The sequence below is a fragment of the Sitophilus oryzae genome, unplaced genomic scaffold (assembly GCF_002938485.1).
Source record: "Sitophilus oryzae breed Bouriz unplaced genomic scaffold, Soryzae_2.0 scaffold_172_pilon_pilon, whole genome shotgun sequence".
Classification (NCBI taxonomy): domain Eukaryota; kingdom Metazoa; phylum Arthropoda; class Insecta; order Coleoptera; family Curculionidae; genus Sitophilus; species Sitophilus oryzae.
Genome location: NW_022146424.1, coordinates 5,817,601 through 5,831,297, shown reverse-complemented (window position 1 = coordinate 5,831,297; position 13,697 = coordinate 5,817,601). Strand labels below are relative to the sequence as shown.

General features: G+C 31.8%; 1 protein-coding gene across 1 annotated transcript in view; it reads left to right on the top strand.

Moving 5' to 3' along the window:
- The window catches only part of LOC115881729, a 39,120-nt gene extending 25,838 nt beyond the window's left edge, over positions 1 to 13,282 (top strand). Inside the window, exons 2-5 of the mRNA XM_030899345.1 lie at positions 2,349 to 2,584; positions 9,560 to 9,699; positions 9,940 to 10,125; positions 12,145 to 13,282. Coding sequence (XP_030755205.1) covers positions 2,352 to 2,584; positions 9,560 to 9,699; positions 9,940 to 10,125; positions 12,145 to 12,626 — 1,041 coding nt within the window. The 5' untranslated portion in view covers positions 2,349 to 2,351 and the 3' untranslated portion in view covers positions 12,627 to 13,282. The remainder of the gene's footprint in view (positions 1 to 2,348; positions 2,585 to 9,559; positions 9,700 to 9,939; positions 10,126 to 12,144) is intronic.
- Positions 13,283 to 13,697: the final 415 nt, after the last annotated feature.

The window sequence follows — 13,697 nt, the reverse complement described above, 5'->3', positions numbered from 1 at the left end:
GAACACTAATGTATAGGATGTTTAGCCATCGTTCAACGTCACGTTATACCGGGTGCGTCTCAAAAGTGGCTCACCCCTATAACTTTTTTATTTTTTCAGTTAAAAAAACGAGATTTCATACGTTAGCATATGCCATAAATTTGGATTCGATTGTTTTTGGTCACTTCCTGTTTCACCGGAAATGACTACAACTTTTGATTTTTAAATGGCACTCTCGGTATTTTTTTACGTAATTCGAGAGAAAATGACACTCTGAATAGAATGACATATCATGTGTCAACTTTTGACATTGTCACATATGGTTTATTTGAAATTGTAACATGCGGTTTATAACGACATTTTGACTCGAAATACCAAGTGTGTGGTACCAAACTATTCGTAAAAAATGCCTTTTCCAAAATTCCATGCGATCTTACTACTGTGGGTCATATCAATTTGCTCTAGTCTATCTATCTTCTTATCTATAATAGTCTTGTCTATCCATCTCTGCTGTCTGGAATTACTCAGTTCTTGAATCAGCATTGAGTTACAATCAAGGGTGTCTTCACTGAAAGGGTCTCTCTCAAAGAGTTCTTCGTATCTAGTTAGCAGTTCTCTAGAATCGTTGGAAAGACCAGGAATATACTGTTGCCTGCATCCCCTTGGTATGGTATTTCTTGACACTAACCTCACCAGTTCAATAAACTTTTCGTAGTTTTTTGGTGTGGGCTTCAGGTGACTAATAGCTGAGTCCATTTCGTTTGAAAAATTTTGCCAATTGGCTTTTTTGAAATTAAACCGACGCCTAAATGGAATAGTTGGTGATCTGACGGTTGCATATACGTCAATTCCTGTTGGTCTATGCTGACTTTTAGGTATGGGATTGTAGACTCTTTTGACACTTTGTCCTTCCAATGTGAGAGTAGTGAAGCATAAATCGGGGTTATATCCACGTTTCCAGATGTTGCTATGGAAAGAATGTGGGAGTTTGGTGTCGTGAATAAGGAAAAGGTCGCATGTTTCTGCCCACTCTTCGACCAGATTTTCGGTCGTGTCGTATTCTGTATGTCCCCAAGCAAGACTATGACTATTAAAGTCACCCAAGACGAATCTAATCTTCTGAGAATCGAAATTCGTTGGTGGTGTAAAGATAAAGGTTGCTGCTGGAGGCTTGTAGACGGAGGTGACAGTGCAGTTTCCAATTTCCACTGTTAATATTTCGAGGTTCTTTGTATTTGATGACCCAACTGATGTAATTCCTTTGTCAGGTTTGACAAAGATTGCACTCCCATATTTATCCGCATTCCAGGGATATTAGGTTGTTTTTGCGTGTGATCCTTGTGTGTCTCCTGAATGCACAGAACATCACACTTGTTAATCCTGCAGAAATCGGATAATAATTCCTGTTTGCTATTCGTAATGCCCTCTATGTTTATGGTCGCGATCGTCAAAGTCGATTCTGAAAAGAACCGTTGATGATTATTCCTTATGTCGCTAAGATACGCTTCGTACACTTCGCTTTGTACACTTTGGTCCGGTGGTAGAAGGATTGGCCGTCTAAAATAAGACGTTTCCAGGGGACGCCAGCAATAGTATTTTTGATTTCAAAATTTGAGACACTATTGCAGTTGTGGAGGCTCCTTCCGTGTCCCCTACTTGGGAGGGCATAAAGCACTTGGAAGAAAATTATAATATATCCAAAAAAATAAACTAACGTAATAATGTTAAAAAATATGAAAAATAAATATCATTTTTATGTGAGGAATCTCCACACGAGAGATGACACATGTTTTTTGAAACACCCTGTATAAAGGTCGTTGCGGAATATACCAAATGGCCAGTTTAAAAAAACGAATCTGATGTAGTACTGACCTTATATGTAAAGTACCTCTAAATGTGGTATATTAAAAACAACTTACTATGTGTGTTCAAAAATGTTTATCTTAAATTTGAACGGAGAGACGACATAAGCTTTGATATAAAGAAGAAACTTACTTTTAATGAATGTTATAATAATATGTTTTTGGAGTTAACTGACAATATTTTCTATTAACAAATCGTTTTTATGACAGTAGTATCAAAATTTTAATATTTAGAGAAACGCATTGGTTACCTACATTATCATTTATATTAGTTACTACTATAAGGAAGAGATTTATAATATTACAGGTGCTTAATGTTCTCTTCCCACATACAAGTCAATAAACCTATTATATTTGGTTATTTAGGAACTTAACACGTACAGCCTACAACATAATGTAGGCTGAAAAATCAGGCATAATATAAAAAAAATCTGTAAATGATTGATTAAAGTTTTTAGTACTAGTAAACAAGAATGACCTAATAACTAATAATAGTTTCTTTTGTAGGAAATGGAACCAAAATTGATTTTCGCCACATTATCTACCATAATCCTGTCTATTTTGGATCTGATCGATGGTCATGGGCGCCTCATTGAACCCCCTTCAAGAGCATCGGCTTGGAGGTACGGATTTGATACTCCTCACAACTACAACGACCACGAACTCTACTGTGGAGGATTTACGAGACAATGGGTGAAGAATGAAGGCAAGTGTGGCGTTTGTGGTGACGCTTGGGATTCTAAGTAAGTACACAATAATGGGATCAAGTGGTGTAAAAATGAGACACGCCATATTTAGATAATACATGAGACATTCAATAATTTGTTAACAAATCATCCCTATAATTTGATAAATGTTTCTGTGATAAATCATGGAAAAAGTGTGAAAATCCATTGTCTCGTTTTGAGGTTTAAAAGGTTTAAAACTTTTGAAACTGACTAATAATATACACGATACCAGGGCCTTTAAACGTACGTTTTTTGGCTGTGTCATGTTTTACCCAGCGTGTGTCATGTTTAGACTTTTTCTGGATTAAATATGAGACACACTTTTCTACATACTTTTTAAGGGTACTTTTGGTATATTTTTTTGCAATAGTTTCGTTACCACCAAATGCCTTTAGAGAGAAAAATACTTTTTTTTTCAAACGTCACAAAAGTGTTAATTTTTACGACGTGATTGACAGTATAAAAAGTTATTTTAACGCCTAGGTTGGCCTAGGCATAAAAGTAAAGCACTTTTACGCCTAATCACTTTGAATAACAAGATTAAGGAAGGAGCATATAAAAAATCTTAGATCCACCGCGAAGGGACTCAAATATGGCCGACTTTAATTCCGGTTTATCAGTGCCGTTCTAATTTTATTTAAAAAGTGTAAAACTATGATGTAGGGTAGACGTGGGGTAGACTCAATAATTTGTTGTTTTATTTTACGTTGTGAATAAATGTTGGTAGTTATTAAAATTGTTATAAAAATATAAAATTCTAATAAAAATAGATAAGTTATAATAATAATTTATTAACACAAACATCCGATACGCTACTGAAGCAGGTAAGTCAAATTGACGTATCTAAATTCTTTGACATCTAATCTTTGACAAGTAGTAAATAAAAGCAAAAATGCAAGAAAAAATATATAATTAGTTAATTTAAGTGAATTTCATAAATGATCGGTTTACTACACGTATGTATATTATAGGTATAGGGTATAGGGTATAGTCACTTACTAGCGAAAAGTTGTTCCATTATTTCACTCGATTTTTGACCGAGATCTACCGCACGCTAGACAACCAACTATTTTAGAGTCTTATTCGACAAATCGCAATAGTGTCACTGTTAATTTAAGTTCTGCCACAGTTTCCGTCTAGATTTACTACCTTTATATAACTATCAGTAGTATAATAAATAATAAATAACATAAAATAAGCTCCGTAAAGACTGTCAAATCCACAAAATTTCAAATTAAATTCACAAAACATCCCCCTTTAGAACTTCGTCTATCATGTTAAGAAATGAAAGTAAATAATAAAGCGCCTCTCGTGTTTGTTCGCACTCAAAAAATTTCAATTAATGCCTGTACATATTTTTTAAATTTACATTTTTTAATTGTAAAGTAATATATTACATTTAAATGGAATATATTACATAATAATTATGTCAATTACAGGATTACAAATTGTTTTCTAACATTTTTTAAGTAAAACGAATTATAAAATTTCAATATATGTATATTTGTCGTAGGTATAAAAAAAGTAAAATATAAAATGGACAAACGTTTACTTACATTGCAATAAAACTTCCACTTTTAGTTTTGCAATCCAAACGCAATATTTCTATTTCACAAATAAAAATATCCGACAGCACTAAAATCACTGAAACTTCCGCGGCTGACAACGAAAACTGAAAAATATAAACGGCACTTTTTGTTTTGGACCTGCATATCAACATTACGCTGTACTATTATGTGTTTGTTGTTGAAATAATATAAAATATCTAATTATAACTTGTAAATTTTAATATTTTAACATGATTTTAACTACTTTTGACAATAACTAACTTTTTGTTATCAAGATGACATTTTAGACGGCAACTGACATATATGTCATAATATTTTAATCTTAAATATGTATGTAATATAATTTAAATTACTATAATGCAACTTTATACTAACAAAACATTTTATACATTCACAAAATACAACAAAGCCTAATAATATAGTTTGAAAACAATGAATATTGAATTAAAATTGAAAAAGTTAAGCGCAACCCCTTGTGTCAAAATTAGATGATTAAATTTTCGCAATTTTTACACCATTTGATGACCGGTGGCACCTCTAGTGTTTGTTCGGGCGGTTGGGCTTTTACTCCCGCTTATGGCCATTAAAGAAAAAGTTCTAAAGGGGTATGTTTTGTGATTAAATTCAAATGTGTCAAATGAATTGTCAAACAGAACTGTCAAAGATCCCCACCCTAGAGCCCTTTTTCCGCCCACCTTGCATGAATCCACCGAATCCGGAAGCCTAATCATAAAAGTACGAAAATATATATTATTTAACTGACATAAAGTGTCAAATTCAACGAGCGTATCCATAATTTCTCGATATATAATTACATACAAGGTATGGCTTTTAAATCTTTTTATATTATTTGCAACGTTTGAAATTGTTAAAAAAATTATTTGTGACGTTTGAAAAAAAAATAGAATGTTCTATTTATACAAAAGTTTTGAAAAATATCTCATTTTTACACTACTTGACCCTTTATAATATAATTTTTTTTAATTTAGTCAAATTAATTTAAGCTATATTGTGACCATCACATTTACCTTTTGAACAGTGAAAACCGTTCATTGGACTTTCAGTAATCCTCTGAAATACCAACACGCAAAAAAATAAAATTTATTTTAATCATTGAATTTTTATACTTAGATCTTCAATTTATTATATCTTTATTATATGTATTGTATAAAGTTATAGGTAATTAATATTATTCAAAGAGTATTAATTAATATCAACTTTTTATATTCTGATTTCTATTGATGCACTTTAAAAGAAAAATGACAATTTTGCTTTCAACAAAATATATTAACAGTCTATTCATGCGCTTATAGTACCATTTATTATTTATAGGTCATTGCTTAATATCTTTAATATGAAAAGTTTCAAAATAGAAGTGTATACAAGGTCGTAATAAAAATATGTAATTATTTTAAACCATATAAAAATAACTAGCGTGTACCAGCGACTTCGTTCGCGTCGAATTAATCATTTGTAATGGAGATGATAAAGCAAAGCAAGAATTTCCATTAACATACAAACTAGATAAAATTTTCTCACATTTATGTCAGCATGAGAAAAAACAATATGCGATATTATTATATAACTTGGTAATATTTGAGGGGTAGTTTCATATCGTTGGAATTTGACTTTCGAAAAATCCGTTTGCCAAAAATAAGCTTTTTACGTCAAGCAGTTTAAGCAGAATCATGGTTAAGAAATTACCCAAAACACCCTGTATGATTTTTTTAAAAAATTTCAAAATATGTAAAAAAACCAAATAAATCATGCTTGTCCAAGCGTTTTCCCGAAAGACTAACTGTTTTTTAAATAACAAATATTGTAATAGTTGAGGGGCGTTTTCATCCTCTTGGAATTTGAGATTCGAGAAACCCCTTGTTATCGAACCTCTACACCCCACAGTCAATCCGTTTGCCAAAAATCAGCTTTAAACGTCAATCAGTTTAAGCAGCATCGTGATTACTCAATGGTCATATTTTATGAAACACCCTGTATAAATTTATAAAAAATCTTAAAATATGTAAAACAACAAAATAAAATATACGTGTTTAAGAGTTTTTCTTAAAAACTCACCGGTTTTTAAATAAAAAATATTTTAATATTTAAGGGATTAGTTTCACCCCCTTAGAATTCGAGTTTCGAAAAATCCCTTCTTATCGAACCTCTACACTCTAAAGTCAATCTGTTTTCCAAAAATCAGCTTTTTATGTTAAGCGCGTTAAGCAGGATCGTGATTAATCAATGACCAGATTTTTCGAAACACCCTGTATACAGTATATATTACATTACATACTGTATACATTAAAAAATCTTAAAATATGTAAAAAACAAAATAAAATATACGTGTTTAAGCTTTTTTTTCGGAAACTTGACCGTTTTTTAAATAAAAAATATTGTAATATTTGAGGGGTGGTTTTACCCTCTTGGAACTGGAATTTCGAAAAATCCCTTCTTATCGAACCTCTACACCCTAGAATCAACCTGTATGCCAAAATTGAGTTTCTTACGTTGAGTGGTTTGAGCAGGATCGTGATTAATCAGTATGTCAGTCACTGAAGGATTTTATATATTAGTATAGATAATAAATAACACGTATTGTATTAAAAATACCAGCAATAATAATTATAAACTACAAAAATTTAATAACTACATAAAAACGATCCATAAAGTAAATATTATTTCGAAACTGACATTACTTTGTAACTAACGAATAATTTAACAAAGTTTTTATAGCAATTCTTTTTAAAACTTTATAAATAGATTTGATTTATTTATTGATTTACTATCTCAACATTTACATTGATTTACTATCTCAACAAGTATTCTTCAAAAAAATGGTTTGAACTGTTACTTCAAATTAACTATGAAGAAATGCGTAACTATTGAGTAAAAAAACAATAGAAACATTTCATTTCATTAATTTGGGATACAGTTACCAATATCCGTTTGCTGGTAAGGATGTATTAAATTTATAGAAAAAAAAACAACATGAAAAATGTTCTACGCTAAGCCAACCAAGTAAAACGCTAAATTGTTTTAAAATGTTAATTACAACTACATAAACGAAGAAGTAACGTTACTATTGTTTAAATTAATTAATTTTCCTAGATGCGGTACATCTGAATCAGATTTAAATAAGAAAATTTACAGTTACCAAAAAGTATGATGGAAAAAATGGCGTCAAAGATGACTGTCAATCGATGATAATTTTAGCAATGTCAATCTCTAGACGTCATTTACGTATACATTAATATTTTTTCTCAAATTTTAAACTACACCATTCAAAACAATGTATACCCAATATAAAAATAATTTTAACCTTCTAGGCCAACCGGCATGCCGCGGCAGTAAGTGCCATTAAAAAATAAAGAAGAGTACGTGTGAAGTAAACGACGTTTAGGGCTTAACCTCGCCTAAATTATCATCGATTGTCATTCCTTAGCCGTCTATGACGCCGTTTTTTTTCGATCTTATACGTTATTTTATTGTAGAACAAGAAAAACTTATATACCAATAGTACAAGGTGGTGGCTCTCATACGCCGCGGAAGCACCAAGGAGAATGGTAGTTTACATCGAAATGAAATTTTGGCAGCATATGTAGGTTAACTGAAAGCATTTTATAAAAATATATAAAATTATACAGGGTGTCCCCAAAAAGAGTTACACATCAAAGTTGTGTTTTTTCTAATGGAACACCCTATATATTAATTGATTTTCGGATTCTAGGAAAAAAATAAAGGTGAGTTTTATTAAAGAAGCATATACCTAAAATCTAAGGATTTTGACATATTTTACAGTTTGTGAAAATTAAGAGTAAATTTTAAATTTCGATAACAGCTACCTAAATTTTAGTTGACCTTGTATAGCTTGATATTTAATTTTAGTAATCATGTATGTTAAACCAAGTTGAAATTTGAGCCGAAAAGTTATACAGGGTGAGACAAAATTAATATGGAACATTAGTCGCCTTTAAAAGCAAGTTACTACTTTATTTTAAATAGAACACCCAGTATATTATTCCGGTGTTCAATGGGGAATTTATATATCTTCAAAATATTATTAAGGTTGCCTACCGCGCGGACAAAGATTTTCCTAGATATTTTAATTTTTATGATTTTGCGTCAGTAGACCTTTATTATTTGAAAAAATCTAGGTGGCTGTGATATACCTATTGTTAATTTAACAAAAAATAAAGATTGTAGAGTAAAATACTCAACGGTAATAAAAAGATACACGTTTAAAAGATATTTTAATTATTACACAATTAAAACTAGATATAAACCTATAATTATGTGACAAAAATTAGCTAGATTCAATCAAATGCTTAAAATGCTTCCTTTCCTGTTAACTGCATAAAATGATTGTCTTTTCAAAAGGATATTTTCATTTTAAAAGGCATATGTGGAATTCTACCTCGAAAAGCAACTACAATAATTTCTCTCATGTTGTCGACGATAGTTGGTCGAGTTTTTTAAACACTGTCTTTAACATATCGCCATAAAAAAACCCTGACTAGATAAAATCAGGAGCATTTAAATATTCTATTGATTGGTGAATGCACACTGCATCCACCAACTAATAGAATCATATCAATTTCCTCTGATGTATAGGATAAGTTTGCATTTTCGGCAAATTTCGAGATTTTTTGTTGTTTTAACTGACATAAAATGATAACTAGTTGTTAAAGTTGAACTAATTAGACAGCTATGTTGAAGTAACGTCAGACATATCCAGCCACCCTAGATTTTATCAAATAATAAAGATCTTTGTTTGAGGTGTAGGCAACATTAATAGTATTTTGAAGAGACATGAATTCCCCATTGAATATTGGAATAATTTACTGGATGTTCCATTTAAAATAAAAGAGTAACATGCTTTTAAAGGTGATCAATGTTCAATATTAATCTTGACTCACCCTGTATAACTTTTTGGATCAAGTTTTAATTTGATTTAAAAAACAATAGTTAATTTAACTATATATTAAAGGATATTAGGCTATACCGGGTAAATTCCAATTTAGGTAGCGAGTTTTATTGTAATTTAAAAATTGTTCTTTATTTCTAGAAAATGTTAAATATGTCAAAAACCTTACATTTTAGTCATATACTGCTCTTATAAAACTCACCTTTATTTTTCTCCCAGATTCCGAAAATCAATTAATATATAGGGTGTTTCATTACAAAAAACTCAACTTTGATATGTAACTTTTTTTGGGGACAACCTGTAGAACTGTCTATATTTTTAGAAAGTGTTCTGAATTAACCTACATAATATGCTCACAAAATTTCATTTTTCATTTCAATACAAATTGTCGTTCTCCTTGGAGTCTCCGCGGCGTATGAGAGGCGCCACCCTGTACTTACCATTGGAGTAAGGTTGTATACATATAATACATAAAATTTGTGATATTTTTATTTTTAGAAAACCTAGAGCTCATGAGTTCGGTGGTGTTTATGGACAAGGAGTTATTGTCCGAAAATACGGAGTTGGATCAGTTATGAATATAAGGGTTGAACTCACTGCCAATCATTTTGGATATTTTGAATTTGCTTTATGCCCAGGTAACTAAACATCTGTTCTATTTTTGTTTCAATAGGTTCTACCTATCAGATATTGTACCGTATGATAAAAAACATTGGTCCAGTTGGCTTGGAAATGAACATTTATGACATTTCCTTTAGAATGACAGCGATCTTCATTTCATAGCCATTGCTGCCGCCGTTTTTTTTTTTCGATCATATGTTGTAGCTATATATTTAAATATTTTATTCTTCAATGATCACAAATTGTCGTATTTTTAGACTACAAAGCGGCAACTCAAGATTGTCTAGACCAAAACATATTAAAACTAGTGAAGCCTCAAGACGGTGTTGAGCATCGTGGTTATAGGTTCTTCCCCAAAGAAGGTAACAAAGTTTACGAAATTAAATACAGACTTCCGAAGAGGACATGCAAGCACTGCTTGTTGCAGTGGAGATATATTGCAGGTAATGTATTAGAAGATCAAAAATAATTTTTAATTAATGAGTGTATTTCGATGCAGATCAATAATAATACATTCAAGCTTGGCTTAATTTAATTTCAGAAATTAAATTAAATTTAATCCATTGTTTTTTCAAAAAAGATGAGCAATTATTTTTCAGAGACATATCGGTTTTGTCTATCTTTTAATGACATTTTTTATGGAAAAAGAAAATAATAATAATTGCCTACTATCTTTAGATGTATATGTACTAGTTAGTAAGTCGGACGTGCAAGTGAAAACATGAATTTATAGAAAACAGACCCATATGAGACAGTATCTTAAGTTATACTATTATAAAAAGTTTTTTTTAATCGACGAAAAATATTATTTGAAAGATTTATTTTTTATTAATTTTATAAATACTTAGTCAAAAAATAGGTAAAAAAAAATAATAATCATCTATTGTCAAAAATGAGTTAATATATACAAATCATACTATACAGTGTGAGTCTTAAATAAGTTCAAATATTTTCTGGGCTGAACATATTTCCTCTTTACCGTTTTTCAAATAAGTCCAAAATAATCGACTAATTTTACTTTGAAAATTAAAAAAATATATATTTTACTTAAATTTTGAGAACCACTGGATCTTTTCTAGGGTTTCTTCCTTGCAAATTTATTCTATTACCTATGTTGCTATATTATCAGGAAATTACGTTTTTTAACTAAAAACTAAAAAAAAATCACAATCATTTTTTTTGTACGAAAAAAAAAATCGTATACGTGTTTCTGGGGTCGAAATATATTACCTTAAAGTATTTGCACTTATTTAAGACCCACCCTGTATTAGGGGTTTTATCTAGGGGTTCGGTCACATTTTTGCAGGTTTTTGTGTTGCTAAGTTAGTAGTCCACCACTATTTTTTCATATATGTAATTTTTTTTCATGCAATTCGTATGTTTTTTTTTCTGAATTTTTTTTCACGTTAATAGGTATTTATAAAATGATGTTTTGCCATATAATTGATTTCTATGATTACGCCAGGCTGGGATAACTGATCAAGTGATAATTGATCAGTTATCGATGAGGGTTAAAATTATTGAATTACTAATATCGCTATTAAAAAATAGGGGTTGATGGTAGAAGGGTGAAAATTTAGGGTATGTATTTTTTAATGCCACATCATAAAAAAGTAAAAATAAAAAAAATTATATAAAAAAAATGGGGTGGACCCGTCACTTAGGGGTATAAAAAATCAATAACAACCTATTCTCAGACCTACTGAATATACATATAAAATTTCATCAAAATCGGTCAAATCGTTTCGGAGGAGTATGGTAACTAAAACTGTGATACGAGAATTTTATACCGGGTGCGACTCAAAAGTGGCTCACCCCTATAACTTGTCTTGTCCTGGCTGGTTAAAATATGTCCATATCGTATTTTTAATGGGGAGGGTGGCTTTTTCAGAGGGTGGCTCATTAGTCATTAGCATATTTCGAGAAAGGTATTTTTTAAGAATAATTTGGTACCATACACTTATTATTGTGAGTCAAATTGTCGTTATAAACCGCATGTTACAGTTCCAAATAAACCATATGCAAAAATGTCAAAAGTTGACATATGATATGTCATTCCATTCAGAATGTCATTTTCTATCAAATAAAGTAAAAATACACCAAGGGTGCTAATTAAAAATCAAAAGTTGTAGTCATTTTTCAAGTGACCGAAAACAATTGAATGTGTTAGTCAATCCTAATTTATGTCATATATACCGTATTATCGAATAAAAACGGCGTCAGCGATGGCTATGAAATGAAGATCGCTGTCATTTTATATGTAAAATTAAATGGGGAATATGTCATTGATGTTCTTCACTTCCAAGCCAACTGGACGCCGTTTTTTTTTCGATCATACGGTACTAACCAACCAAATATCATTTTTTTATCTGAAAAAATAAAAAATCCACACACATCAATAATTCCACACATATATTATGGGCTAGCCCAGAGACTATTACATTAATGAGTTATCATTTTAGGTAACAATTGGGGTAACTGCCCCAACGGTACCGGCGCAGTAGGCTGCGGCCCCCAGGAAGAATTCCGCGCCTGTGCTGACATCACCATCTCTGGCAAGGCCACCGATGAAGCCATGGTACCACCCACACAACCTATCGAACCCACAGAAGAGGACGAAGACTACAACGAACTGGTACCTCTGTCCAGCAGTCCATCACCTGGAGATGTACCACTTCCAGAACAGAGCTACAGCCCTATTTCGGCCATCATCGTTAGCGTGGTGTCTTTTTTAGTAGCATTTTTAGTTTTATTCCTTCTCTACTTTCATTTCTACCAGGTTGGTAGGAAGATTAGGGACTGGCTTAAAACTAGAAGGGAAAAGGGCGAAACGAAGGTTAGTAACATGCAGAAATTCCCGCCTATGGTGCCGCCTAGGAGTAAAAAGGGACCAGCTCCACAACCGACGCAGAGCATGATTTATTCCACGCAGCATATGGTATGAAATTGGTTGTATTCGGTGATACAGAAATGAAGATATAACTTGTCAAATATAGAATGATATCTGGCGATTTTCGAATGGGCACATGGGCAGAGTGATTCACATTCATGTGGTCGTTATGGTTTTCTCTTTCCTTTCTATGTTTTGCATGAAAATTGTATTATTACGGAACACGGTTCCTGAGAAATAACTATCATTAACGTGATAACAACATACATTGCGATGATACGATATTAATTTTATTGGTTGAATTTAAAGACTTCTATTGGTTAGAAAATTACGCAGTTTTTAAATTTATTGCATTTTTATGCCTCCGATCATCGGATACACAATTTGCTTGTGATTTGTGTCATTTTATATTTTTATTTCCATAACTATATCGCCGTTTTACAGTCTAAGAGCTTTTTCCCGCTAGCAACGTTTTCGAAAGAGAGTTTTAAGAAAGCTGGTTCTAATATATCTTTTGCTATGCTCTCCTGAACAGAGTGCGGACCATCTGGCTGCCGGTAGACGTTAGCGTTCACTACTGCGCATCATATCTGTATTCAACATCTGTTCACTGCTGTTCAGCACGAATTCGCTCTATATTTCAGGAACTAAGGAGGCTAGGACAAACCTATGTGTAGTTAGTTTCATAATAAAGTAGCAAAGTAATGTGAAAATCGCATCACTGTATCTCTACTCATAAACGATAAATAACATAAAACACACGAAAATGGGATACCCTGTACAGATGTGATGCGCAGTAGTGAACCGCAATAGTCTACCCGCAGCCAGACGCTCAGGAGATCATAGCAAAAGATATGTATATTAAAGAACCAACCAGCTTTCTTAAAACTACGAGCCCTAACAACTATATGTTGGGACAAGGTCAAATTATGGAATTATTGCCCTTGTTTTTCAAAATGACCATATCAATCCATATTTACAGTAGCGGATTTTGTTCATAAAAGGACAAATTTGCTGACAACTAAATGTTGGGACAAGTATTTTTAAATAATTAATATCATCATAGGCGGCTTTGCTATAAACGTCACAAATGTCGCAAACTGTTTACTTCAGCATTGACAGCTT